The sequence below is a fragment of the Sminthopsis crassicaudata genome, chromosome 2 (genome assembly GCF_048593235.1).
Source record: "Sminthopsis crassicaudata isolate SCR6 chromosome 2, ASM4859323v1, whole genome shotgun sequence".
Taxonomy (NCBI): domain Eukaryota; kingdom Metazoa; phylum Chordata; class Mammalia; order Dasyuromorphia; family Dasyuridae; genus Sminthopsis; species Sminthopsis crassicaudata.
In genome coordinates, this window is record NC_133618.1 from 216,639,745 (window position 1) to 216,666,384 (window position 26,640).

General features: G+C 38.0%; 1 protein-coding gene across 1 annotated transcript in view; it reads left to right on the forward strand.

The window, feature by feature from the left end:
* Positions 1 to 934: 934 nt before the first annotated feature.
* The window catches only part of PLCG2 (phospholipase C gamma 2), a 152,701-nt gene continuing 126,995 nt past the window's right edge, over positions 935 to 26,640 (forward strand). The window contains exons 1-2 of the mRNA XM_074288225.1: positions 935 to 1,111; positions 5,845 to 6,107. Of these exons, the coding sequence (XP_074144326.1) occupies positions 5,915 to 6,107 (193 nt within the window). The 5' untranslated portion in view covers positions 935 to 1,111; positions 5,845 to 5,914. The remainder of the gene's footprint in view (positions 1,112 to 5,844; positions 6,108 to 26,640) is intronic.

Genomic DNA, 26,640 nt, shown 5'->3' on the forward strand with positions numbered 1-26,640 from the left:
GCCAAATTACTTTCACTTATCTACGTTTTCATAATAGAGGGAGTTGGCCAGTGTCCAGGGTCCTTAGATGGCAATGTGAGAGCATCTAAGAAGCACTAGGAACTGTGTTAAGCAAGAGGTGCAAAGAAAGACAACAAAACAAAAGGTTCCTGACTTCAAGAAGTTCGTGTAATGGGAGAGACAACAGACAACTACACGTAAACAAATTGTAGGATAAGTGGGGTAGAGGATGGTGTCACAGGGAAAGCGCTAAAATGAGGATTGGTTTCTTGCCGAAGATGGGTCTTGAGCTGAGGTTCAAGGAAGCCAGAGAAATTAGGAGGCAGAGATGAGAAAGGAGAGAGTTGCAAGCAGTGGAAAAGCGCAACCTGGACATGAAGCATCCTGGCCGAGGAACGGCGAGGAGGCCAGCGTCACTGCCTGGTGAGTTCGTGGGGAGAGTGAAGGTGGAAGAAGACTAGAAAGGCTCAGGTGGGGTGACGCGGCCGGGCCACCCAGAGCTTTGGAAGCCAAACAGAGTATTTAATATTTGATCCTGGAGGTGATAAGGAGCCACTGAGGCTGTGAAGGGGAAAGATGTGGTTAGACCTGAGCCACTGGCGCCCAGGATCTGTTTTGCAGAAACATTAGTAATCATAAAAGGGGAACTTTTTGGGGGAGTGGGTGGAGGGGTGGGTAGGATGCCAAGGAGAACCCAGAGCGTGTGGCTGAGGGGTTGTTCTGGCTCTGCTTGGCCCCAATTCAAGGCTGCTGTGCCCGGAAGCTTCAGCAGCAGCCTACACCACTGAGCGCCGCGCCCCTGGCTGGAGGGCGGGCGGGCGGGCGGGTCCCAGGGGAGGCAGGGACTAGGGCCCGGGCAAGGCCGGCCTGCGAGGAGGCGGGTGGGTCACGTGGAGGGGCGAGCTGCGAGCCACACAAGCAGAAGCAGAAGTTCAAGTTCTTGAGTGAGGAAGCGGCCGTGGCTGCGGCAGGAGCCGGAGCGTCCTGGAGACCCACTGGGAAAGGGGCGGTAGCAGCAGCAATAGTCCCGAGGTGCGGGGGCCCGGCTGGCTGTCCCAGCTGTGGCAATCACCCTGCACTCCTGCTCGGGGGCAGGGCACCCTGGCCGCAGGTGGGTGAATTTGGCGTTTGCCTCTGAGGATGGGTTGGGTCTAGTGGCGTGAGCTCTACGGTCCTCCTCGGGTCCTGGTAGAGAATGTTATGTATGCATCTAGCCATCCATAAACGTACGGTGTGGAAGAAGAGGAGTTGAAGAAGGGAACTGACTCCTCCTTCCCCGCTGAGCATCCAAGCTGAGTTAGGGGGTGCCGCACTTTGGGCTGCCCGTCTGGTTCCCACTCCGTCTCCCCATCCCTAATGCGTGTGTCTGCTTCAGAGAAACATTCACTCTCCATCCGCTCCCTCTCACTGCCTTACTGTCCGGACTCGGGCGCTTAGAGTAGCTCGGGCATAGCTGCGTACTGGGCACCCCTGCCGAGCAGTCACTACCTCCACGGGCTGCAGTTTGGGGGAAGGGGGGCGCGTCTGCACTGTTGAGGCGCTACTTGCATTTCGCAAAAGAAGGGAAGGAAGCCGTGCAACTGTGGGTTGGGTGCTGCTGGCCAACTGTGCTCGTCTTTGTCTGTCCTGCTGCGAGGTGCTGCTACGTGCGGTGGGACTGAGGTTCCGACAGCCCGAGCCCCTCGGGTCTGACTTCCGAGATCCCCGTCAGGGCTCAAGAATCATTCCCTCTCGGTCTTCTGTCTTTCTGTCTGTCTCACTCTCTTACACACACGCGCGCGCGCACACACTCACCCTCCACACCTCGAACCTCCTGCCTCAGAATCTCCCAATCTCCTCCCGGGAGCTCGTCCCCTCAAGGAGAGCCCCCCCTCCCAAACACCAGCCCACCCTAAATCCGTATTAGTGAACCCTGTTCGAGCCAGATCTTTCACCGTGTATTTTTCCCTCTTCCACTTCTCTTATGATGATTCCTACTCACTTTTCTCATTTTTGTGTGTCCAAATTGTGGTCTTCCTCTCCTTTCAAACTTGATTCTGTGTAAGATGCACAGTACTGGGTTACCCCCACCCCTCACAAATAGTGTCTGGCATCTGCCGGTACTGAGTCCCTCTCTCCTTCAAGTTTCTTTATGATATCTGGGCCCCTCTTTTTGTACCACAACAAAGGCTATTTGTAGTAACTGTCATGAGTTCTGGAATATGAAATAATCCAATTAAATAAATGTATTTGGTGCTAGAGGTACTGTGTGTGGAGCATTGCCCTAGGCATTGGGGAGATACTACGTTTAATTGCAAAATCGAGGCGTGGATAGAATGGAAAGTACAGCTTGTGGAGTCTGGGGCTGCCTCCTGGAGTACTTTGATCAGGAACTGGTGTCTAGTGTCTACAGAGCTCCTCACTCTGCTGTGGCTCTGAAGAAATAATTAGACCAGAGTAATTGAGCTCTTTACTATGGCCCGAAATTCTGTAAAAGTTTTTTTTTTTTTTTCCTTTCTTGATGTTATAAACAAAAGAATAAACACAAAATCGTAAAATCTTACATAGAATCTTAATTAGGTGTAATTAATACGGGAGGAAACTGCTTTTGTTCCAGACTCCTGGTCTGTATAGATCTTTACTATCTTGCCACTATCTCTGCTTGTAGTCCATGGGATGAGGGGAGAAATTCTTTCCATATTTCCTTATATGTTTCATATTCATCATTTTTGATGGAAGAATAATATTCTGCTAAGGCCTCTGGCACTTTGGATGGATGCTCTTTGGTGAAATTCTAAGAGGAGATGGACAACAGTTACATAGGATGGGAAAGGCATGGCTGGGTTGTAATCTGCATCAGGGAGGGAAAATCTAAATTGTTGATATGACAGATCATTTTGAGTGTGATGTTCCATTATATCAATATCATAATTGATTCAGTCATTTATTTTTCAATTTTTAGTCATAAGGACATAGAGGTTATTTAAGATTTTTTTTTTTTTTTTAAATTTCAGATGGAGTAGACTGACTATTTTTGTACAGTTAGGTTCATTCAATATTCTTGGCGAGGGGACATTTCAAGCCATTATGGAATTGTTGAAAATCTTACTGCATATTGTTCTTCAAGATATTTGCAACAGTTTTCAGTGGGGATGGGGTGGGAGATCAAGAGAATTCTTTTCATTTGACTCACATAACTATATTCTGGGAGAGGAAAAATACTTCAAAAACAACTTTCAATATTAAAGTATAAGGTATTAAACAACTATAAAGTCTTACTGTTTCTTCCATACATATCTATCTATCAATCTATCTATGGGAATTTCTTGTGTTTTATGTCTGTTGGACTTATTTAGAAGATGAGAGGCAGCACAGAATAGTGGGGATACAGCATTGGACTACAAGTTGGATTTGTCACGATCTTGGCCCTTCCAAAGCTATATGACCTTAAGACACGTAATGCTTCTGCTTTTCAGTTTCCTCATCTACAAAATGAGAATTGTAGAATCATCAATGCAGAGCTGGGAGGGCCAGAGGTCATCTAGTTCAAACCTGTCATTTTTTAGATGAGAAAACTAAGACCCAAAGAAGGGAAGAGACACTTAAGTGTATATCCTTGATGCAGCAATACTATTATTTATTTGGTCTGTTTCCCAAGGTGATCAAGGAAAAAGGAAAAGAACCTGTATGCTCTAAAATATTTATAGCACCTCTCTTTTTGGTGGCAAAGAACTGGAAACTGAGGGGTACTGTCTATTAATAATGAAATGGCTAAAAAAGTTATAGTGTATAATTATGATGGAATACTACTTGCTGAAGAACTGATTATCTGGCTCTGGTAAATGTTTAACAATGGGGTTGGATTCTGGGGTGGATGCATGCATACATACATACTTTTAAATTTATTTTGCATTATGCATGCTTTCTCCAGTATAGACAATTAACAAAACAATAAATAGATTAGAGCCTTGTTTGTGACAGATTTCTGAAGTGTTAATATTTCCTCTAATATTTTGCTAAATTTACAATTTGCTCTAGCAAGAAAATGGGTAAGAGCTGGCTCCAGAGCCATTTCAGTAAACTGAGGGAGAGAATAGGGATTGCACCTGTGATTTAATTGACAAAGGGGAACTCTGACTGTACCTATGATTTCATTAGTAAAGGAACTCTTAGGTTGGGACTCCCTCTCCAATTCAGGCCACTTCTTTCTCTGAAATTTGAATTGGCTAGAGCAAAGCTTCTTAAATTGTGGATCATAACCACATATGGGTTTCATATTTAACTGTGGGGATCACGAAATGACTGTTTATCAGGAAATGTTTCATTTCTATATCTGTTTTATACCTATATACCTGGGATCATGAAAAAACTTCTCAGGTGAAAAGGGGTCTTGAGCAGAAAAAATTTAAAAAGGCCTGAGCTAGGGCACTGAGAGTTTAAGTGACGTACTACCCTGTTAAGTATGTGTAAGAGATAGCATTTGAACTCAAGGACTTTTTTGCTTTGACACTAGCTTTAATCACTGTGCTGGCTTCTTTGAGGCTTGAAAAAAATTACTCAAAGGAAAAATAAGTAGCCAATCCACTTAATGCACCAGACAACTAACAAACATTTATTGGCTGCCACAGTGTGTCAGGCACTGAACTAGGTGCTGAAGATACAAAATAGAAAAAAAAAAAAAAAAAAACTGCTCTTGTCTCTAAGGAACTTATATTCTACTGGGGAGCCACCCTAAATTAACAGACATATCTATACTGTAATTTGAGGAGGAAGAATATATTTAAAACTTTGACACTGATCGAGTCTGTGAGGTGGTTGTTTACTGATTCTGGTGGGTCAAATGATTTCATTGGTATAGGGACCTCCCAAAGTAGGAAACTCTTTACAAATACAGATGGGCAGCTCTTTTGCAACTTATACATTTAGAGAGAGACTTTCTTGGGAACACTGAGAAGTTTAGCGAGTTCCCTGGAACCACAAAGTCAGTATTACATTAGAGGAAGGTCTTGCTGATGATGAGATCTGTTCTCTTTCCACTATGCCAAGCTATTTTCACAATTAAAACAAAGACATATTAATAAAGGAGAAATTCCCATGGCAATGGATTGTTGCCTGCCTTAATGCCCAAGCACATTCTGTGTGTTTGATAATGAAATAATGTTATTTCTTTCTGAAACCAGCACCACCCTTCCTGTAGGCCCTAAAGCTTTAAGTAGCCTAGTCTCTGTAGAGAAAGCCTTTTGGAATTATTTTTAAAAAATATAATCAGTTAACAAACATTAATTAGACACAACAAACAGGGAAATGACTTCCATGCTGAAGGTACTTATATTGTATAAACATATAGTCCTAAGAAGCAGCTAGATTATAATATCTTGTGGTTGAGGAGGTTGCTTTGCTTATTCAAAGTTAGGAGAGAATCTTTCATTAAGGACTGATGTTACTTCAACCAGCCTACAATATGTTGTGTAAGTACCTTGTGTCTTATTGGTTAGTTACTCTGCTAAGGATCTCAGGATTCTTTATCTGAGAGGCCTTTCATCAGTCAAGTCAGGAAGCATTTATTTAGTGGCTGCTGAGCCCTGTGGATTCAAAGAGAGACAAAAGATGAATTTCTGTTCTCACGGAGATTATAGTATAGTAGGAGAAACAGCATATAAATAAATGTCCAAATGAGATTTATCTAAAGTGTGTAGGAAATAACCAGGTATGAGTGTGAAACATGAACTTTAGAGCCTTGTCCTTAAATCAGGGTAACCCATTTTGTCCTGTTAATTTCCCACAAAATTGAGCTTGAGAAAAATTATAGAATTTAGATTGATATAAGTCATAGACCAATAGCTGTTTTCTCTTTTCTTTTTCTAGCCCATCAGAAAAGTAGCCTGGTTTTCCTTTTTCCTCATTTTGCTCATCTTTTGAAGAGTTTGATTTGAAAATGACCACCAAGATCAACTTAGAGACTCTTCCTGAATATGAGAAGAGTCAGATCAAGAGGACCCTGGAATTGGGAACTGTCATGACCCTGTTTAGCCTCAAGAAGTCTAACCCTGAGAGGAGAACGGTCCAGGTCATCACAGAGACCAGGCAAGTGGCGTGGAGTAAGACGGCCGACAAGATCGAAGGGTTCTGTGAGTATCTGCCCTGAAGATGGGTCAAGGGGCACCTTGGAATAAGCCCCACTAGCCTTTTTGAGTTCTTTGCTGTTTGGGCCTGAATCCGAATAGAGGAGGAAATTCACCTTGCTGAATGCTTCTTTTGGTCTACTAATGGAGACCTATTGGTATTTTTTTGAATGTTTTTCATCAGGAACTGAGTCCCATGGTGGAGGGTAGGTCAGTTTGGACATCTTTACCTGATGGGCACCCCTATCTAATGCAGGAAACTGAAAACACTGGATGGGAGGTGATGAAAAATTTGGGCCTATGAATATTTTTCAGAGGAAAGGGAGGTCTGTTTTGTTTTCTAAGTTGTAGTGCCAATTCACATTTTCTTTAAGATCTTAAGATCGATTTCAATTGATTAAACAAAGTAGTGACTCATATGATGGATTTATGATCAGAAGATCCTTAGAGGCCTTCTTGTCCATCTGCTGGGAAGAGAGATTAAGTGACTACTCTGTTATCACATCAGTAGGATTACAGGATTATTGGTTAAGAAGGGAGGGAGGAATCTTAGAGAACATCTATGTGATATTCAGACCAGAGGTAAAAGCACAGGCTCAAATCTTACCATGGACCTCAATTTCCTCTTCTGTGAAATGGGGTTAATAATAGCACCTACCTCATAGAGCTGTCATAAGGATCAAATGAGATAATATTAGATTATATATTAAGTGCTTTTCGAACCTTTCAAGGACTGTATAAATGCTGGCTCTTGTTATTATTCTTATCATTGATTCAGTTCCCATTCAGACTAGCAGCTGATGCCATATTTCCAACTGCCCTACTGACATGTGGTAGTATGACAGGAACTAGTTTAATAGACTATAAGATCTTAAGAGATGAATTCAGTCAATCAATAAGCCTTAATTAAGTGTGTTGTATGTGTCAAGGGCTTCCTTTTTTTTTTAGTTCCTCCTCTTGATCTGTGGGGCATTGGGGTAGTCCCAGACATCTTAAAAAGCAGAAGTCTTTTATCTTACATGTATGGTAATTTGGAGGAGGGGGAGAGAGATGAGGGGCTGGGGAAGGGACTATGTATGGTGACAGTTAATTGGCTTCCTAATTTAGTTGACTTATTTGGGTTATTGTTATGGCATCTTGGTGCTAAATGTCTGCACGATCTGGGGCTGGTATTCAGGTGACAGACCCTGTTCTGCTGTTGCCATAGTAACCTCTTCAGGTTGGTGGTCCCACATGGAGCCTGCACTCTGCTTGCATGGCCTTGAGGTCACCTTCATGTCATGGTGAAGAGGTTGAACTTCAACAGGAAGTCTCTTGGTTTTGGTTTTAAGTGCTCTTGGTTTGTATTCTTGGCTGCAAGGTGAGCATCCTGAGGGGGACATTCTGGACTGAGCACTAACTCTGACTACCTGTGTGCCATTGGACAATTCACTTACTTCCTTTGCCTTCAGTTTCCTCAGTTGTATTCTAGAAAGGTCACTGAGATCTCTCACATGTCAGCAAGGCTTTTGAGTCAGCCTTAATACAGAACTCAAGTAGACCTCAGGTAAACATTTATTGAGCACCTGTAGTATGTCACTGTGTGAAAGCAAAGATTGGAACCAGGGCTGAAGAAATGGAACACAGTGGAGGACAGTGTCCAGTACCTGAGACAGGAGACCTGTCATTTACTCTCCCTCTGAGTGACCCAACAATCATAACTTCTTTGGGCCTCTGTTACCTCATTTGTAAAATGAAGCCCCAGAATCTGATAGTCTAAGCTCCTTCTAGTTCTGAATTTCTGAAGGGGCAGTTGAGAGAAATGAAGTGTACATTTTTATTAGCTTGATGAAAAATGAATCTAGGCAGCCCAATATGAGAAATCTAACCAATTCTTTTAAAACAATGCTTTATTAATGCTTTAAAAAATTTCCCTGCTACTTTCCATTGATGCCCTTCTTCAATAGCCTTCTAAATAGAACCCTAACTTAGAGCAATGAGGTATAGTTAGAGAAAACAAACCAACACACTGGCCATGTTTAGCAGTGTTTGCCCCATTATGTATCTGTAGCCTACCATTTCCCTGCTGAGAGGAGGTAAGTCCGTCAGACTTATGGAGTTGAGAGCCCTAAATCTGAGCATAGTGGTGGCGCTTGGAGTTATTTTTCTTTCTTTAGTAATAGCTCTTGCTTTCCTGATGGGAAATTTGGCATTAATAGCATTATTACAGCCACAATTTAAAAGTCTAAGAAAACTTCTACTATAAATTGCCCCCTTGTTTCTCCAGGGCTTTTAGATTGCTCCTGAAGCTGGTTTTCTTTCGTTAGGGATGGGGTGCTCCACCTTATTTTACTGGAGCAGACTCTGAAACGTCGCTTTCTGCATTGTGAGATGAAGGACTTTGCTCCTCATGGAGTAAGAGCCACTGTTTCTTTAAGTATGTGAGTGGGGGAGGGGATATTTTCCTTTTATACCTCAAACCCTGCAGTTTTGGGGTGGTGGGATGGTGAAGAGGAAACATGGCTTGTAGTTTTACTGCCTCTCATTGCTATATCTGGAATAGATGTGTTCTAGCCAAGTTGACTGTAAAGTGAAAATCCAAATAGTGACTTCCATTTTCCATTTGATTCTTACCTGGAATGGGAGAGATATTTCAGTTTCCAGGGCACCAGAATGTTCTAAAGGACAAGGTTTAGTATTCTCCAATTGTGGGACCCAAGGGAATGACGTGAAAGCTGCTTCCTTTGCAACTAGGTCAATTATACATAGCATCAGAGGTTTGAACCTGGAAGGGACCTTAGACATCAGTAAGTCTAACTCTCTTATTTTACAAATGAGGAGACTGAGACCCAGAAGTTCAGTGATTTGCCCAAGTTTACATGGCTAGTGAATACCTAAGGCAGGATTCAAATTCATGGTTTCCCAGCCCCAAGTCTGTGTGGCACTACATGCTTATTGACTGAGTGACCACACCAGCCTTCCTTTGCCTTGTGCTGAGGCTCAGGTGGCCAAAGGTGACAAAGTCTCTTTTGTGGTCTACTTTTAGTCAAATGCAGTTGCTGTTTTTCTCTCAAGAAACTAATGGCCCCTTAGTCTTATCTGGCTTTCAGGAAGAAGAGGGAATTGTGGCTAAGGAGAAACAGAAGCAAGGTTTTGTTTGTTTCATATCCAGAACTTGGTACATCAGTTGTGGAATAACTCCATCTCTCATACATATCTATGAGTGTAACCAAGTCACATAAACAGGATCAGTGGGAATTTGCTAGAGTTGACTGATGAGTTTTGTTGAGATTCTAAATACTTACATTTTATACAAAATAGATCCACAACAGTTCCTGCAGTAAATGGAGGCATTATTTTTTAAAATAAAATTTTATTTTTTCCCCCAATTACATGTAAAAACTATTTTTTGTACTTTCTTTTCTATTTGACTAATTGTACTTTTTTAAGAAGTGGTTTTCTTAGGTGGATTCTTGTGTCTTCTTTTCCATTTGATCAATTCTACTTTTTAAACAGTTGTTTTCTTTGTAAAAACAATTTTAAATATTTTTTTAAGTTTTGAGTTTCAAATTATATTTCTTCCTTTCCTCTCCCCTTCCTGAGATGGTAAGCAATCTGATATAGTTTATAGATGTGCAATCATGTAAAACATTTTCATTTCATTTCACAGTTATTTTGTGTGAAAAAACTCAAACAAAAAAAGAAAGTGAAAATAGTATCCTTTTATCTGTATTCAAACAGCATCAGTTCTTTCTCCAGAAATGGATAATATTTTTCATCATGCATCCTTTGGGATTATCTTGGATCATTGTATTGCAGAGAATAATAGATAGTTCTTTATTATTCAATATTAGTGTCACTATGTACAATGTTCTCATGACTCTGTTCACTTTACTTTGCATCTATTGATGTAAGTTCAGTTTTTTTTCCTGAAATCGTACTGCTCATTTTTTCATACTATCCATATCTTTTATTGTTATAAACATCTTTTTAATTTTAATTTAATTTTTTAAAAAATAGCTTTTTATTTTCAGAATATGTTCAAATACAATTTTCAACATTATTCCTTGCAAAATCTTGTATTCCAAATTTTTTTCCCTTTTTTTCTCCCCACTCCTCCCCTAGACAACAAGTAATTCAATATATGTTAAACATGTGCAATTCTTCTATACATATTTCTACAATTATTATGCTGCACAAGAAAAATCAAATCAAAAGGGGAAAAAAATAAGAGAGAAAACAAAAAGCAAGCAAACAACAATAAAAAGGTGAAAATAAAAAAGGTGATCCACATTCAGTTCCCATAATCCTCTTTCTGGATAGAGATGGCTCTCTCCATCACAAATCTATTGGAATTGGCCTGAATGACTTCATTGTTGAAAAGAGCCACATTCCTCAAAATTGATCATCACATAATCTTCTTGTTACTGTTCTCTTGGTTCTACTCACTTCACTTAGTATCAGTTCATGCAAATCTCTCCAAGCCTTTCTGAAATCATTCTGCTGATTGTTTCTTATAGAACAATAATATTCCATAACATATACTTATTTAGCTATTTTCTAAATGATGGGCATCTACTCTTGTTCATTATTTCTTATATCTAAATAATATTAAATTATGATCATATACTATAAATTGTTTAGACATTCTCTTATTGATGGGTATACACTCAATTTCCAATGCTTACTAACCACAAAAAGTGCAGATAGGTTGTTCCCTCTCCTTTTAAAAAAAAATCTCTTTGGGATAAGACTTAGTAGTGATATTGCAGGTTATACACAGCTTTATAGCTCTTTGGGCATAGTTTCAAATTGTTCTCCAGAAGGGCTTTATTTTTAACAGAGAATTTTAAGCTCAGTTTTGGATTTTCAATGCCATTATATGAGAATTTTGTCTGCCTAAACCAGGCTCCCAAATGCTGATGTTAGTTAAGGTTTATAATGAATAGATCATCAACATCTATGAATTATTCGAACTTTTCTCCCTCCCCTTCCCTAAGCTGCCATTCTTCTTTGCCAAAATTATCAGCTTCTTATACCTTGCAGCAATTTTGGCTGTGGGTTCCCCAATTCAGGTCTCATTTTCGGGTCACCAAAAATCATAGCATCCAGCAACCTTCCAACTTTAGCCTTCTTAAGAGAGACTTGGAAAGCAGAGGAATATTTTTGTCAGACAGTGACAGAGACAGAATGTGTAAGTAGAGATAGCATGGAACAGTGGAAACTCACTGGGTTGGATTCTAAGTGGCTGATGTCTATAGGTAGGAATTCTTTCATGTACTTAGTGTATTGGAGAAACAGTAGCTTTAGAACAGCAGAATCTGGTTCTGTTCTTACCTTTGATCTTAATGACCTAAGTGACCTTGAAAAAGCCACTTATTCTGAACTTCAGTGTCCACATCCAGAAAATGAAGGAGTTGAATCTTTTTTTTAAGCAAATCTAAATCAGTTACTTACATGTCTTGTAAATTAGAACTTTATCAGAGAAACTTACTGCAATTTTTTTCTCCTAGTTATTTGCTCTTTATTCTTTGATTTATTAGCTATCTTCTTGCAAAAATTTATATTTTATGTAACCTAAATTATATATTTCATCTTCAATGATCTTCTTTATTCCTTGATGATCATAAAGTTTTTTTCTATCCATAGATTTTATGGGTAATTATTTCCATAGTTTTCTAATTTGTTTATGATGTGACCTTTTATATCTTATGTACCAACTGATAAATGGTCTAAGGATATGAATAGACAGTTCTGAAATAAAGAAATTCAGGATATATACAATTAAATGAAAAAAATTATCCAAATTAGTTCTAATTAGAGAAATGCAAATTAAAGCAATTCTGAGGTTCTAAATCATACCTATCAGACTGGCAAAGATGACTAAAAAGGAAAATGGTAAATGTTGGCAGAGCTGTGGGAAAATAAAAGCATTGTTAGTAGATAACCATTTTGGAAAGCAATTTGCAATTATAACAAAAAAGTTACTAAATGCTACAAACCCTTCTACTTAGTTAGACCTATACCTAAAAGAGGTGGGAGAGAAAAAGGAAAGAGTCCTTAACATGCAAAATTACTTATAGTAGTTCTTTTTGTGGTGGCAAAAAACAGGAAACTAAAGGGATGCTCATCAAATGAGATATGGTTGAATTGTAATATAAATGTGAAGGAGTAATATTGTGCTCTAAGAGAAGAAGAAATAGATGATTTAGAAAAGATATGGAGATGGACTGCAATGTGAAATGAGAACTATACGAATAATTTATAGCATAACATCAGCATTATAAAAATGAACAATTTGGAGGACTTTCATAAACTGATGGATGACATGAGTAGAACCAAGAGAACAGTTTACATAATAACGACATTATTAAAACAAACTGATGATGAAACAAGCTATTATGGAGGTGTAATGAATTTAGAGTACAGAATGAGATGTGTGTGTATTTGTGTATGTTTTTACATATATGTATATCATACCTATAAGTATGCACACATATATACATATATATGTCAGTTGAAACTGTTTTGCTTAACTATATATATTTGTTATAAGAAAATTTTTTTTCTTTTCCCTTTTTGTTGGGGGAAGATGAGAAAAATAATGTTCTGGTTTTTTTTTTTTTTTGTTTTGTTTTGTTTTTTTGTTGTTTTTTTTACTAGAAAGGAGTGGGGCTACTATAGATGGGAAATAATGCAGACATTTTCAGATGAGGTCATGTATTATCATTTTTACTTACCTGTTTTGCTTTGTTACAAGAATCCTTTCATGGAGTGGAAACTATCTGTAAATATTTGTAATATAAAAACAAAATATAGCAATAAACTTTAAAAGCTAAAATGAAGGACTTGGTCTAGACAGCCTCTAAGGCTTTTTCAGTACTAATTCTTTGATCCTATAATAAGTATCCATTTCAACCTCCTGGCTCTTTATTCTGACAATCTCCCTTGGATTTACATTTCTTTTTATTAAATTGTATTCATCCAAATAGGAGTAGAGATTATGTGGGTGGGGAGCAGTGTTTCCTGGTTCAGCCACAGTTTTGCTTTGTCCGTGATTTAAAGATTGATGATCATAAAGAATGTTTCAAACGTGTTTATGATAGTCAACCTTTCAATCAATGAATTGGATAAAGGCAGAGATATCAGATTTATCAGTTTTGTAGATGACTTAAAGCTGGGTAGGGTGCTAACCCTAACATGTTGGGTGACAATCAGAATGCAGAAAGATCCTAATGGACTAGGACAGTGCGCTTAATATAATGTGACCTAATTTAATCAGAATATTATATTTAGGCTAAAAAATCAAGACCAAGAGTATAGGATTGGTGGTGGTGATAGTGGAGGTAGTGGTAGTGAGTTATAGTTAGATAACTGTTCTTGTAAAAAATACAAAACGAGAGTTTTGATGGATTGTAAAGGAAATAGTATGCTAAAAGTGTGTCAAAAAAACAAAGCAAAACCAACAAAAAAAACCCCTCAGTACTATCCTAGGCCTGTGAGAGGCATAGTATTAGAACTAGGGACTTAATGATTCTATTGTACTCTGGCCTAGTTAGATTGAATCTTAAGTATTGTGTTCAATTTGGGATACTGTGTTTTAGGGAATACATTAATAAGCTGGAGAGCGTGCATAGGTGGGTGACCAGTATGTTAAAGAGACATTAGTTCCTACCTTATGAAAAATGGTTGAAGGAACTGGGGATGATATGTGCTCTGGAGAAGACTTGATGTGATTAGAATTAGCCTAAAGTAGAATTAGCCTAAATATTTAGATGTAGTGAGGTCATTCTTTAAGCAGAGGCGGAATGACCCCCTTTCAGTGATGAAGGAAATCCTATTCAGATCCAAATTGGACCAAATGTTCTGTAAACTCTTTTTCTACTCTGAGCTTCTATAAATCTGAAATAGTTCTTCATTCTTGGTAGCTACAAAGAGTTAAATGCCATTACCTGCTCAGTGGTGGAACCCCAGATATCATTTTTGTTATTAAAGATGGCTATGATTGTCAGCTACTATGAGCATCTTTGAAAAATTGTGGAGAGCAAATGAACTAGTATAGGCCCAGAGATAGGCAAATGTCCCAGATGTCCCCCAAAAGGGAAAAGAACAGAATTTGTGAACTATAATAAGACAAATAAATGTGACTTCAGTTCTTAGAATGGTTCTAGAATATACCATCAAAGAGATAATTAGTAATATCCAGAAAAGGAATTATTATAAAGTCTGCATGGCTTCATCAAGAACAGGTTATGCCATAGTAACTTTATTTCCTTTTTTAAAAAAGTGTTACTAAACTGGTAGTTTGTTGAATAATAGAGATATAAATAGCAAAACATTTGATAAAGTCTTATGCTATCATTTATAGAAAATGTGGAAAAGCATGGGCTGGACTGTACAATTTAATACAATTTAGTGGATCAAATACTGTTTACTGAGTGTCTAGTCATTAATGGTTGAATGTCATTTTGGCAGGATGTCTCCAATAGAATACCCCCAAGAACCTGTGCTTGAACCGGTTGTGTGACTTTTTTTTAATCAATAATTTCACTCAAGGAATGGCTAAGTATGCACATCAAGTTTACAGATGATAATAAATCAGAAGAAACAGCTGACACAGGATTAAAAGAAAACCTCAACATGATTAAAACTTGGACTGACTCAAATAAAGAGAAATTTTATCTATCTATCTATCTATTGTGTTCTACATTTAAATAAAAAAAAACCCTATAAACAGAAGAAGTATTGATGAGACGACATCAATTGTTGTAATCTTTAGTAGATTGCAAGCTAGTTTAGTTTGAGACAATGCTGTGGTAAGGAAGTCTTAAAAAATAATCTTAGGCTTCCTCAAGAGAGGGACATGGCCCATGATGATCATATGATCGTAAATTTGGGTTCCTTTGGGTGAGTTTATTAGAGGAGGTTCCCCTCCATCAACCCCATTATATTCTCTGTTTTATATTGCTTTTCCTCATAGTAAAATATGAACTTGAGGACAGTGGTGTATACTAGGCACCTAATAACTGCTTGTTGATGGATTGATTTTATCTTTGTATATGAAGTACCTAGCATAGTACCTGGTACATTATAGCTTCTTATTAGGTGCTTTGTTAAATTGGAAGAAGCTGATGGCATAGTACATTGTGTGCTGAGCCTGGAGTCAGGATTCATGAGTTCAAATCCAGCTTTACATACTTACTAGTTATGTGACCCTGGTCAAATCATTTAATTTAACTTCTCTTTGCCTCAGTTCCTTAAATATAAAAATGGGGATAATAGTATATACCTCCTAGGGTTGTTTTGAGAATTAAATATTTTAAAAATCACTTAGCACAGTGCCTCACATATAGTAGACACTTCATAATAAATCAATAAATATTAAGTGCCATTATGTGCCAGATATTGTGTTGCTTATTTCCTTTCTTTGTCCCCCTCTTGAGCAAGAGAATAGAATAGACTATCTTAAGAGAGGAATACTATCAAGGAATAAGGAGGTGATACCACCATTTTCCTTTGTCTTAGTAGGACCACATCTAGAGTTTTTGTTTTGTTCTGGAGATTTCAGTTTAGGAAGGACACTGATAAATTTAGAGAGTGTAGGAGGGCAACATATTTTTCAGAAAAAATTGAGGCCATTCACTGTGAACTTCCTCATTTTCCTTTCCCCACATCTCATATCACTTATATGCTTTATGCCATTATTTCCTCCTTTACCCTTGACTCACATGATGAAAGGCTTTGCTCCTTACTAAGACATGCCCTTCTGTCTACTCAAGTAATCCCACTCCATCCTGTCTCCTCCAGCAGATTGCCCCCTCTTTCATCCCTACTTTTTCCCTTCCTTTCTGTTTTCCTCTTCCTTTTCCTCTTCCCCTCCCCTCTCCTCCCCTCTCCTTTCCTTTTTTTTCTCTTCTTTTCTTTCTTTTCTTTTTTCTTTCTTTCTTTTTTTTTTTGCTGAGGCAATTGGGATTAATTGCTTCACACAGCTAAGAAGTGTTAAGTGTCTGAGGGCAGATTTTTTGAATTCAGGTCCTCCTGACTTCAAGGCTGATGCTCTATCCATTGCACTAACTATCTGCCCCTTTACTTATTTTCAATCTCTCTCTCTCTCTCTCTCTCTCTCTCTCTCTCTCTCTCTCTCTCTCTCTCTCTCTCTCTCTCTCTCTCTCTCTCTCTTTCCCTTTTCTCTTTCTCCCTCCCCTCTCTCCTGGCTTATTCCCTACTATTTACAAATGTGCCCATTTCTCCCCCATCCTGAAAAACAAACTGTCACTTGTTCCATTCCCATAAATATGGTACTATATTTCTTTTGCCTTTTGTGAATAAATATCATGAAAAAAAAAATCATCTGCTATAGATGACTCCACTTCCTGTACTCTCACTTCCTTACTCCCTATAATCCGGCTTCTGATCTTATTGCATCAAAATTATTCTCTTCAAAGTTACCAGTGATCTCTTAGATGCCAAATCTGGTGGCTTTTCTCAATCCTCATGCTCCTGAATCTTTCTGCAGCCTTTGGCACATTGATGATGCTTTCTTACTTGATACTTACTTTTCTCCAGGATTTTTGGGAAATCACTGTCTTCTTCTCTTTTACCTATTTCACAACTCGTGAGTTTTCCTTGGTAGACCTTCTTCCAGATTGTGCTGTCTAACCATAGATGTTTCACTGAATTCTGTCCTGGACCCTTTTCTTCTTCTGTACTACTTAACTTAATGACTTTGTCAGCTCCCACAGATTTAATGACCATCTCTATGCTGACAGTTCTCAAATCTACCTATCTTGGCAACCTCTCTATTGACTTCCAGTCTTGCATCTCCAATTGCCCATGAGACATCTTGAACAGTAGAGATCTTAAACTCAAACTGTCCAAAGAGAATTCATTATCTTTACTCCTAAACCTTGCCCCCTTTCTCTAATATTGTAGAGGACATCACCATCCTCCCAGCTTTCCGATTTCACAGTCTAGGGTCATCCTCATTATTTTTCTTCTTATTATTTCTCACTTGACTTGACTGGCCAAGGCCAGTTGATTTCAACTCTGTAACATTTCTGGAATGTGCCCCCTTCTTTCCTCCCATATTGCTAACTCCCTGGTATAGGCCCTTACCATCTCATACTTGGACTATTACAGTAGACTGCTGCTGGGTCTGCTTGTCTCAGGCCTCTCCCCACTCCACTCTATTCTCCATGCAGCTATGGGAGGGATTTCTACTGCATAAATTCCAGTGGCTTCCTTTCACATATAGGATCAGTAAAACATTCTCTGTTTGGCATTCAAAGCTCTTCTTTTAAAACAATTATTAAACTTTTTATTTTTCAAAACATGTGTGGACAATGTCTGTGACACTGGCCTCTTCACTGTCCAAGAATAAGATAATCCTCCCCTTCTCTGGCTGTTTTTCTCTGACTGTCCCCAGTCATTTTTCATTTTTCAAAATTTTAAAATTTTTAAAATTTCAAAGCTGCCTTTAAGTCCCAGCTAAAATTCTATCTTCTACAGGAAGCCTTCTTAATTTAATTAATTTAAGCCCTCTTAATTTAAGTGTTTTTTTAAATTCTGTAAATAGTTGGTTTGCATATATTTGTTGCTTCCCTCATTAATTAGATTGTGAAATTTTTGAAAGCAAGGGTTGTCTCTTGTCTCTTTTGGTATCTTCAGCACTTGGCACAGTGCCTGGCACAGACCAGATATTTAAATGTTTCTTGATTATTAAATCAAAGAAAATGGACTGAAGGAACAGGGCATTTTTTATGTAGAGAAGAGAAAATAGGAAGAGGGAAAGTGGTTGTCTTGAAGAGCTATCACAGAGAAAAGAGAATAGACAGTCTGAGAGGGCAGAACTTAGGAACATGGCTGAACGTTGCTTAGGGACAAATTTTGGCTTGATGTCAAAGCAAATCTCTGTAATGAATAGAGCTATGCAAAAATCAAATGAACTACTTTAGTGCTTTAGGAGGTAACTTCAAACAAAGCGTAGATAACCACTGAACATTGTAGAGGGATTTTTTTTTTTCCAGTATAGATTGGACTTGAGGTCTCTCTTTTGGCCAGTGAGGTCCCTTTAAACGTTGAGATTCTTTGAATATATGATTTTTTTTTCTAGGTACATAGAGAAAGAGAAGATATATATATACATGTGTATGTGTATATATGTATATGTATATTTGTATATGGTTTCTTTTATGTACTATATGTGTACCATACATGAAGGATATCACTTAAGCTGTGGGATGAATGACTTTATTGTGTGGTAGGGACACTTTATAATATATTGTCTTAATTGTGTTTTGGTTGATCCTGACATTTGTTTTAGGACCTATGATATCTGTATTTTATTCTTTGGCCATGGATGATAGACACTTTGGAAGCTTGTTCACTGATTTAAATGTTTTCACAAAAGAACTGATGATTTCAGCCATTAAATGCTTTTACAAATGTCTTAGTCTTGTTTTTAGACCCAAATTTAAACCCTTTCCATGTGTTCTCTGATTGTGTCACAGATAATTAAATTTGCTGATAGTTGAATGGAAATTACAATGAGGAAAACTTAGTTTTGAAGTGTGAGGACACTTCTGCATGTTTAGAACTTTCCCAAGCAGACAAGCCTGTCTTTAGGGTTTAGTGAGTTCCCCACTTGGAGATTTTAGTCAGAGGCTAGATGATCTTTTGTTACAGAAGAGATTCTTTTGGAATTGACTGCATGGACTCCAAGATTTCTTTACAATTCTATGATCCTATAATTTTTCTAATGATCCAGTTCTGTTCCATTCAACAAGAATTTACTAGGTATGTCTGTTACATACCTGGTAAAAAGTTTGGTGCTGTAGCTATCAAGAGAAAGATGAAAATCTCTGACTAAATATATATCTGCCAATATATACCATACATTTATTTATTCACTCATTCAAACAGTATTTATTCACCATCTATCATGTCTATGGTTATAGGGAAAAAAGACGAATAATTCTTACCCTGTACATTTCAGAGGAATAGAGTCATTTTAGGCTGCAGGGACCTGAAATACTTCATGGAGGAGGAGAAATCTGAATTGGATCATGAAGGATAAGTAGAGTTCAACTAGAGAAAATGCAAAGTGGTATTTACAGGAATAGGAATAGTATGAGAAGGGAACAGGGACAGAAAATGCAGGGCATATTTGGGAAATGGATAAGTTGGCCCATTTGTCTGGAAAACAGACCAACTAGAGGGGAGTAGTGACAGATGAGATTGAGGCTCAAAGAATAAAAATATGTCAAACTATGTGCCAGCAAAAAGGATAACAAACAGTGACCTAATCTTTGCACCTGGGGAGATACAAAGATGAAATAAGACCCATTCAGTGTCCTCAGGAGCTCACAGGCTAGTGGAGAAAATAAGCCTTGCTTACAAATAACTGCTACAAGATAAAATGTGATAAGTGACTAAGTGCAATGAGAGTTCAACAGAGGAAAGGATCACTTGTGGGAAAAGAAAGGAAATGAGCCTTGAAAGATAGATGGAGTGGCTCTTGTAGCATCTCTAAGCTATCATCAAAAAATCAGTTATTGTACTTTGAAAATAAAAAAAAAAAACTCTTTTTAAAATTTTGGGCTCTGGGGTTCTGGGCAAATTCAAGTTTTCTGAAGATGAATTAAAAGGAAAACAACCACAAAAAATCATATCTTGTTCCAAAGTTGCCTCTAAGCCACCACCTTATGTCCTGGACCAAATTGAGAGGCTTAGCTGCTCAAATCTATTGTAACCCACAATTTTAGAAGACTAAGGTGTTACTGCAGACAGACCCCTCTGGCCTCCCCTTGGCAGATTCTGTTGATATTTTTTTTTCTTTATGTTTTAGGTTTAGTATCCTTCAGGTTACTAATTTGAGGTGACCCAGTTGAAAGGGCTAATTTACATTTTGGGAGAGGTGATTTCCCAGGCTTGGGGAGATATGAGAACTTAAGTTAACTGCCTTATCTCCTTTTCCTGTAAACTAAGGGGGAGGAGAGAGGGCCCCCTGGAGAGCCCCTTGGGAGAAGTGCCTTATCATAAATGTTGTCATTGAGTGCTTGCTAGTTAAGATGTGATACACAGATTGGTAGACTTTGAGTTCAGAGGACCAGGTTTGAGTCTCAGCTCTGCTTTTAACTCTCTCTTTGATTGTGAGCCAGTCCCTTAGCATCTTTGGGTTTTACTGTACTCATTTATAAAATAAAGGGTATGTATGTCAGATTATAAGATCTTTAAATAACTCTCAGCTCAAAAAATCGATGATCCCAAGGCCTGAGAAAGGGGCATCGAGGTGGCACAGTGTACAGAGCGCTGGGAAAATGGCAAACCCCTCCAGTCTCTTTTCCAAGAAAACCCCAAATGGGATCATAAACAGTTGGACCCAATTGAAGTGACTCAACAACAAAAGATCTTAGAGATCTCATGGAAGTCCTATCTTCTCAAAAAGTCAAAAATTCAGAGCTCAGTTAGCATATGTATAGCACCCAGGGAAAGAACCTCAAAATGAGGAGGCAGGATGGCCCAATGGAAAAATCATTAATTCTGGAGTCATTCTAGTTGTACTTCTGAGGATGCTATTTGTGTCTTTGGACACAGTAAAGTTACTTCACTGAACAGAGCCTCAGTTTTCTCATCTGCAAATGAATGGATTGGATTAGTTGGCTTATGATACCTTTTCCCTCCTCTTCCTCCATGTTCTCTTCTTTCTTCTCATTACAATAGCTTTCCAAAGCACTTTACATATATTATTGTATTTGATCCTTATAATAATGCAATTATGCCTCATGTTGTACAGGTGGCTTCTGAAAGTATAGAACTATATTTCAAATAAGAAAGAGATATTGTTGAAAGCAATACTATTTCATCTACTGTGGTTTATCTTTTTTATCCCTATTTTTGGGCTTTGGAGTTTTTTAAATGAAGTGAATGGCTTTAAAAATTATTGGTATAATTTGTTTCTCCTTTGCTTTTCTCATTATTCCTTTCCTCCTTCTGTCTTATCCATTGTTGAAAAGAATAATAATAAAAAAAGAAGTTTAGTAAAACCATCCCCCATATTGATTTAGTCTGATACCAAATATATTCATTATTCATATTCTTCCACCTCATATTATATAGTTCATGAAAGGAGAGCCCTGGGCATTTTCCTGCATGGGGGAATTTTGTGAGGTGTTTCTGTTCCCATTCCATTTGATTCATGGTCTCTTTTAGAACCTTGGGACTAACTCTCACTCTGTAGCCTCATATATCCCTTTTCTCTGCTCATGTGTTGTTGATATTGGGGTTTTATTGCCATCCATGTTCTTCCCTTCCCTTTCTTTTCCAGAGAAGATTGGCCAGGTCTCATATAGTTTCCACTCCCAATAGTCCATCAGATTGACTTTCTGTTGGGTCAGTGTTTCTATGAAGTGCTACTTCCTCAAGTGGCCTTGTACCTGTGGTGATTAGAAGAGAGAAGGAAGGATTTCTGAAGGAAATTAGTTTGTGCTGGAATGAGAAAGGACACTGGGACGCTTGGATTTCTGAACTATGTTTGGAGAACCCCCTGCTCTAGGCTATTTATTGGGGGTTCATCTGAAGGAAAACACTTGTATTTGTGATGAGAGGATATTGTAATACAAAGGAATAGAGGATTCTTGGGTCCAATAACACTTTTCTTCTTCCCTCATACATTAATAGACCCATAGAAGACAGGGTATAGATGCTAGAAATTAAGTAAAAGGGGTTTTACTACTAGTTTTACCACTAACAGACTGATTTCCCTTTCCCTTTTCTGATCTTCATTGATTCCTTCTTTATAAAATGGGAGGTGGGCTGGAGTACAGCAGAAATTTTTAAGTTGAGGGTCTGGGACCTAGTTTAAAGAAAACTTTTTTGGATGCCTTTTCCAATATGTTTTCTTTTATAATTCTGTTTATTTTATTTCATGCATTTAAAAATAGTATTTTGAGAAGGGATTCACAGCTTTTATTAGATTGACAAGAGAGGTCCATGGTCCAAGGGAAAAAAAAGTTTAGGAACCACTGAATTAGATGGTTTTCAAGGTGACTTTGAGCTTGAACATTCTGTGATTGTGAATTAGTGATAGATAGTCCATCTTTTATGCATGCTGTTAGGGCTTTATACTAGAGGATTCAGACTTGCCTTTAACTTCCTGGCAGTAGAGGCCTTTTGTGGGAAAGATAGCTACAGTTCTGTCTTTGGGGACCAGTTAGGTTACAGAGGCTATAGAAAAAGAATTCATGGAAAAGGTATTGATTCCATCAAAGGAGAAAGGTCAAATGGTGCTTTTGACAATGTGACGGTTTCACCGGAATAGTTTTGATAAAAATCTTCCTGTCACAATCCCATTGATGAAACCTTGAAGTTTTGTCAACTATTTCTTTTGATCTGGAAGTAGTAGTGTTTGTTTTGCTGAATTGGTTTGGATGGCGTAATATCTGGTGAAAATAAGCTCTAGGAGTTTGAAGGACTTAAACCTGAGTGGGAGTTGATGAGAGTAAGAAAGGAGACAAGGGAGCTGTCACCAAAAAAACCCTTTTAGAGAAAGAAAAATAAGAAATTTTCTTCAGAGAGTTAATAACAAGTCCATCAACTTCAATAATCATTTCAACAAGCAATTATTACACAGTGTCTGTAAATCACTGTGCTATATCTGAAAAACAAACAAAAAATGAAATAGCCTGTGTCCTCAAGCAGCTTGGATTCTGTTGGAATGGGAGAATATAATATGTTCACAGGTAAGTAAGAAAAGAATCATTTCAGGAAGGAGGACTCGCTCAAAGAACTAGGAGAACATTAAAACAGATCAGAGTAAGGAAAAAGGGCTGGTGCTCCACACAGAAGGGGAGGGAAAGGGAAGGAAGGGAAGAACTAGCTCACAGACCACAGAGAAGGAAGGGGCCCTTTCCTAACCATTTAGCCCAGTTTGTGGTTGGGCCTTCCCTACTTTATTTTCCTCTAGGTCTTTTTTGGCTTGGCCACAATTCCCTTCCTAGTTTCTCATCTAACTCCTTGTCTATTCCAGACTTTTTGTAGAGTTACCCCCAAACTCCTCCTCCTCCACTTTCCCCTAAAACTATTCTCCCACCCCAGTTTCTCTGCTTCTATCTTTCAAGGGAACATTACTCTAGAGAGCCCCAAGAGAGTTGGTATTTTCTTGAAGATGTAATTGATCCAACCTGAAAGATTAATCCCAGAAGAATCCTTTTGATTGTAACATCCTCCTATTTAAAAACCTCTAATAATTCCCCACTGCCTACAGGATAAAGTTGAAGTTCTTTAAGCTCCACAGTCTGTCCGTAGGCACTTCTTTCAGGCTTCTCTTCCTCTGTTCTCTTAGCATAATCATCCATTTTGGCCAAATTGTCTATTAACTGTTTTCCTAAACGTATTATTTATGAAACATCTCTACCTGTTTACCTTGGCCCACATCATTTCTTCTGTCATGAATAGTATCCTCTCACTTTTTGACTGAGGCCTTTTATTTTTAAAGCATTTTATTAACAATCAACTTCATTATCACTTCCTAATGGTAACTTTCCCACAATAGAACCTTTCCTTGGGACAGCCAAGCAAAGAAAATGAATATGTTGGCCATGGCTGAACATGGATGCCTCATTTGTTCTCCATCATCTCTTTGCTGACAGGCCTGAGGCAAGTTGCAGTATCCAGCTTTCCATAGTTGAAGTTAGTCATTATATTTATCTAGGGTTCTATAGACTTTCAATGTTGTTTTCCTCTTCTGTGCTGTATATTACCATGTTATAAAATGCTGCCTTTCATTCAAGGTCTGCCTTCTTTGTGAAGACTTTCCCTGCCCATTACAACCCTCTGTGATCATTTGGACCTCAAACTTTTCTAGTTCTTAGCATCTGAACTACACTACTTAAGCAATTTCCCAAGCTACTTTGTATTGTTTTTCTCATTTTATGTAATGTCTTTGTTTCCCCTCCTAGATTGGAGGCCACATAGAATAATAGAAAGCACAATGAATTTGAAATGGAGGATTTAGAACCAAATTTTGGCTGTTCCATTTATTTTTTCCGAGTGACCTTGAGCAAGCCACAATTTCCTTGGGGTTCAATTTTCTTAAAAAACAAAGGGGCTGGATAATGGTTTTTAAGGTCTCTTATGGCCCTAAATTTATGATCCTAGGAGTACAACTTCCCTCTTTTGGTGGGAAGTCATTAAATTTAATTGTCAACAATGATGATTTTGTTGACATTGAGAAACTATTGTAGGCTCTAAAGCAGAAGAATGACTCAGAAAGTGGGATTTTAAGAAAATGAGCCACTGCCAGCCTCAGAGTAGTGTTGGATTACCAGTGACATGAGATAGATCATAATTTGGATTTTTCTTAGAATCCTATGTAGAGCTAGAAGGGATCTTGAAATATTTAATCTAAACCTTTCATTAGAAAACTGAAGACAAGAGAGTTTATGCAATTTGCTCAAAGTCACACAGTAAAGTGTGGCAGAATCAGGATTAGAACTCATGTCTTGTGACTCCAATGAAGCTTTGGTACTATAGCTATACAAGAAAAGTTGATTCAACAAATATTTCCCAAGTGCCTACTATGTGCAAAGTACTATCCTAGACTTTAGGGGAAATATAAAGTTGAGATGCTCTGAAGAATCTTAGAGGTAGGGAGAAACCATACATAGACAAATAACCAATGTGCAAATTGGAAAGGGAGCTCAGAAGTCAAATAGTCTAACCCTTTCATTTCACCCGTGAAGAAACTTAGACCAAAGGGAAGATTAAGTGGCCCAAGTTTACAAAGGGCTTCCTAGAGGAGATAGCATTTGAGTCAGTCTTTACAGTATAAGTTGGAGGTCTTAAAAGTAGAGGTGGCTTTGGGGAAAGAGTGTCTGAGGTCCAGAGGAATGTGTGAATAGAGGCCCTTTATATGGGAAAATGTGGAGTATATTTCAGGATGAATAAGTATAATTTGGCTGGAGAGTAGAATATGTGGAGTCATGGGAGATCAAATTGGAAAGGTAGTTGGAAGCCCTTGCCAAACATGACATATTTTTTTGGTTTGAGAATGTGTATATTCAGAGGAATTACACATTGTAAAGGGGAGGAGAAATGTTTCTCCAGATATCAGTGGGAACAAAGCAATAGACGTTTTAAGATTGTCTCAATTATTCTAGACTGAGATTAAAATGTTTATTTAATTCCTAAAAAAAAAATTTGCTTTTAAAATGTTGATTTATCAGCACAAACCTGATAAACTAATATTTTAAAAGCAAATTATTTTTTCAACAAATAAAAATCAATTTTCATCTCTTATCTCTTTACTTTGCCTCATAGGAGTTGGGAGGAGAGGAGAGAAAAGAAAAACATAACTCTTTAGAACAAATGCAAATAATCAAGCAATTTAAATTCCATATTACCTGTGGCCCCCTCCTAAAAACACATTTCATTTTCTCTATCAGAACATGTGTAGGGCTACATACCTCTCAGATTGACTAAGATGATAAGTGTTGGAAGGGATGTGGGAAAACTGGGACAATAATACTTTGTTGGTGGAACTGTGAAACTGGTCCAACCATTCTGGAGAGCAACTATGCCCAAAAAGCTATCAAAGTATACCTACCCTTTGATCCAGCAGTGTCTCTACTGGGTCCATATCCCAAAGAGATCATAAAAAAAGGAAAAGGCAAGTGCAAAAATGTTTGTAGTAGCCTTTTTTGTAAGTGGCAAGGAATTGCAACATGAGTGGATGGCCATCAGTTGAGTAATGGCTGAATAAGTGATGGCATATGAATGTTATGAAATATTATTATATATTATATATATTATCAGCAGGATGATTTCAGAAAGGCCTGGAAAGACTTACAGAAACTGAGGCTAAGTGAATAGAACCAAGAGAACATTATACTCAATAAGAGCAAGATTATGTGATGATGTGGTTCTTTTCAACAATAAGGTGATACAGGCCAATTCCAGTAGTCTTGTAATAGAGAAAGCCATTTACATCCAGAGTATGGATTGTGGGGGCTGAATATAGATCACAACATAGTATTTTCATCATTTTTGTTGTTTGCTTGCTTTTTTCCCCCTTTCTCATTTTTTTCCTTTTTTGATCTGATTTTTCTTGTGCAGCATGATAAATGTGGAAATATGTATATTAAAATTGCACATGTTTAACATATACTGGATAGCTTGCTGTCTAGAGGAGAGAATAAGGAAAAGAGTGAAAATTTTGGAACACAAGGTTTTGCAAGGGTGAATGTTGAAAACTCTTTGCAAATATTTTGAAAATAAAAAGGATATTATTTAAAAAAAAAAAAGAACATGGGGTAGAATGTTTCATCATGATGAGTCCTTTGAAATTATGGTTAATGATTGTGCACCAACAATTCAGGGGCAGAGAATATAGGACTTTGGTCCCTGGATAAAGGAAACTTATCACTAATTAAACTTGACCAAGGAGACCATGAGTAACTTTATCAGCATGTAAGTGGATTGCAAGGTCGATATGAGTAGCTTAGAAGGCTAATGCAATCTTAGGCAGCATAGAGAAACAGTATAAGAAATAGTCCTGTACTTT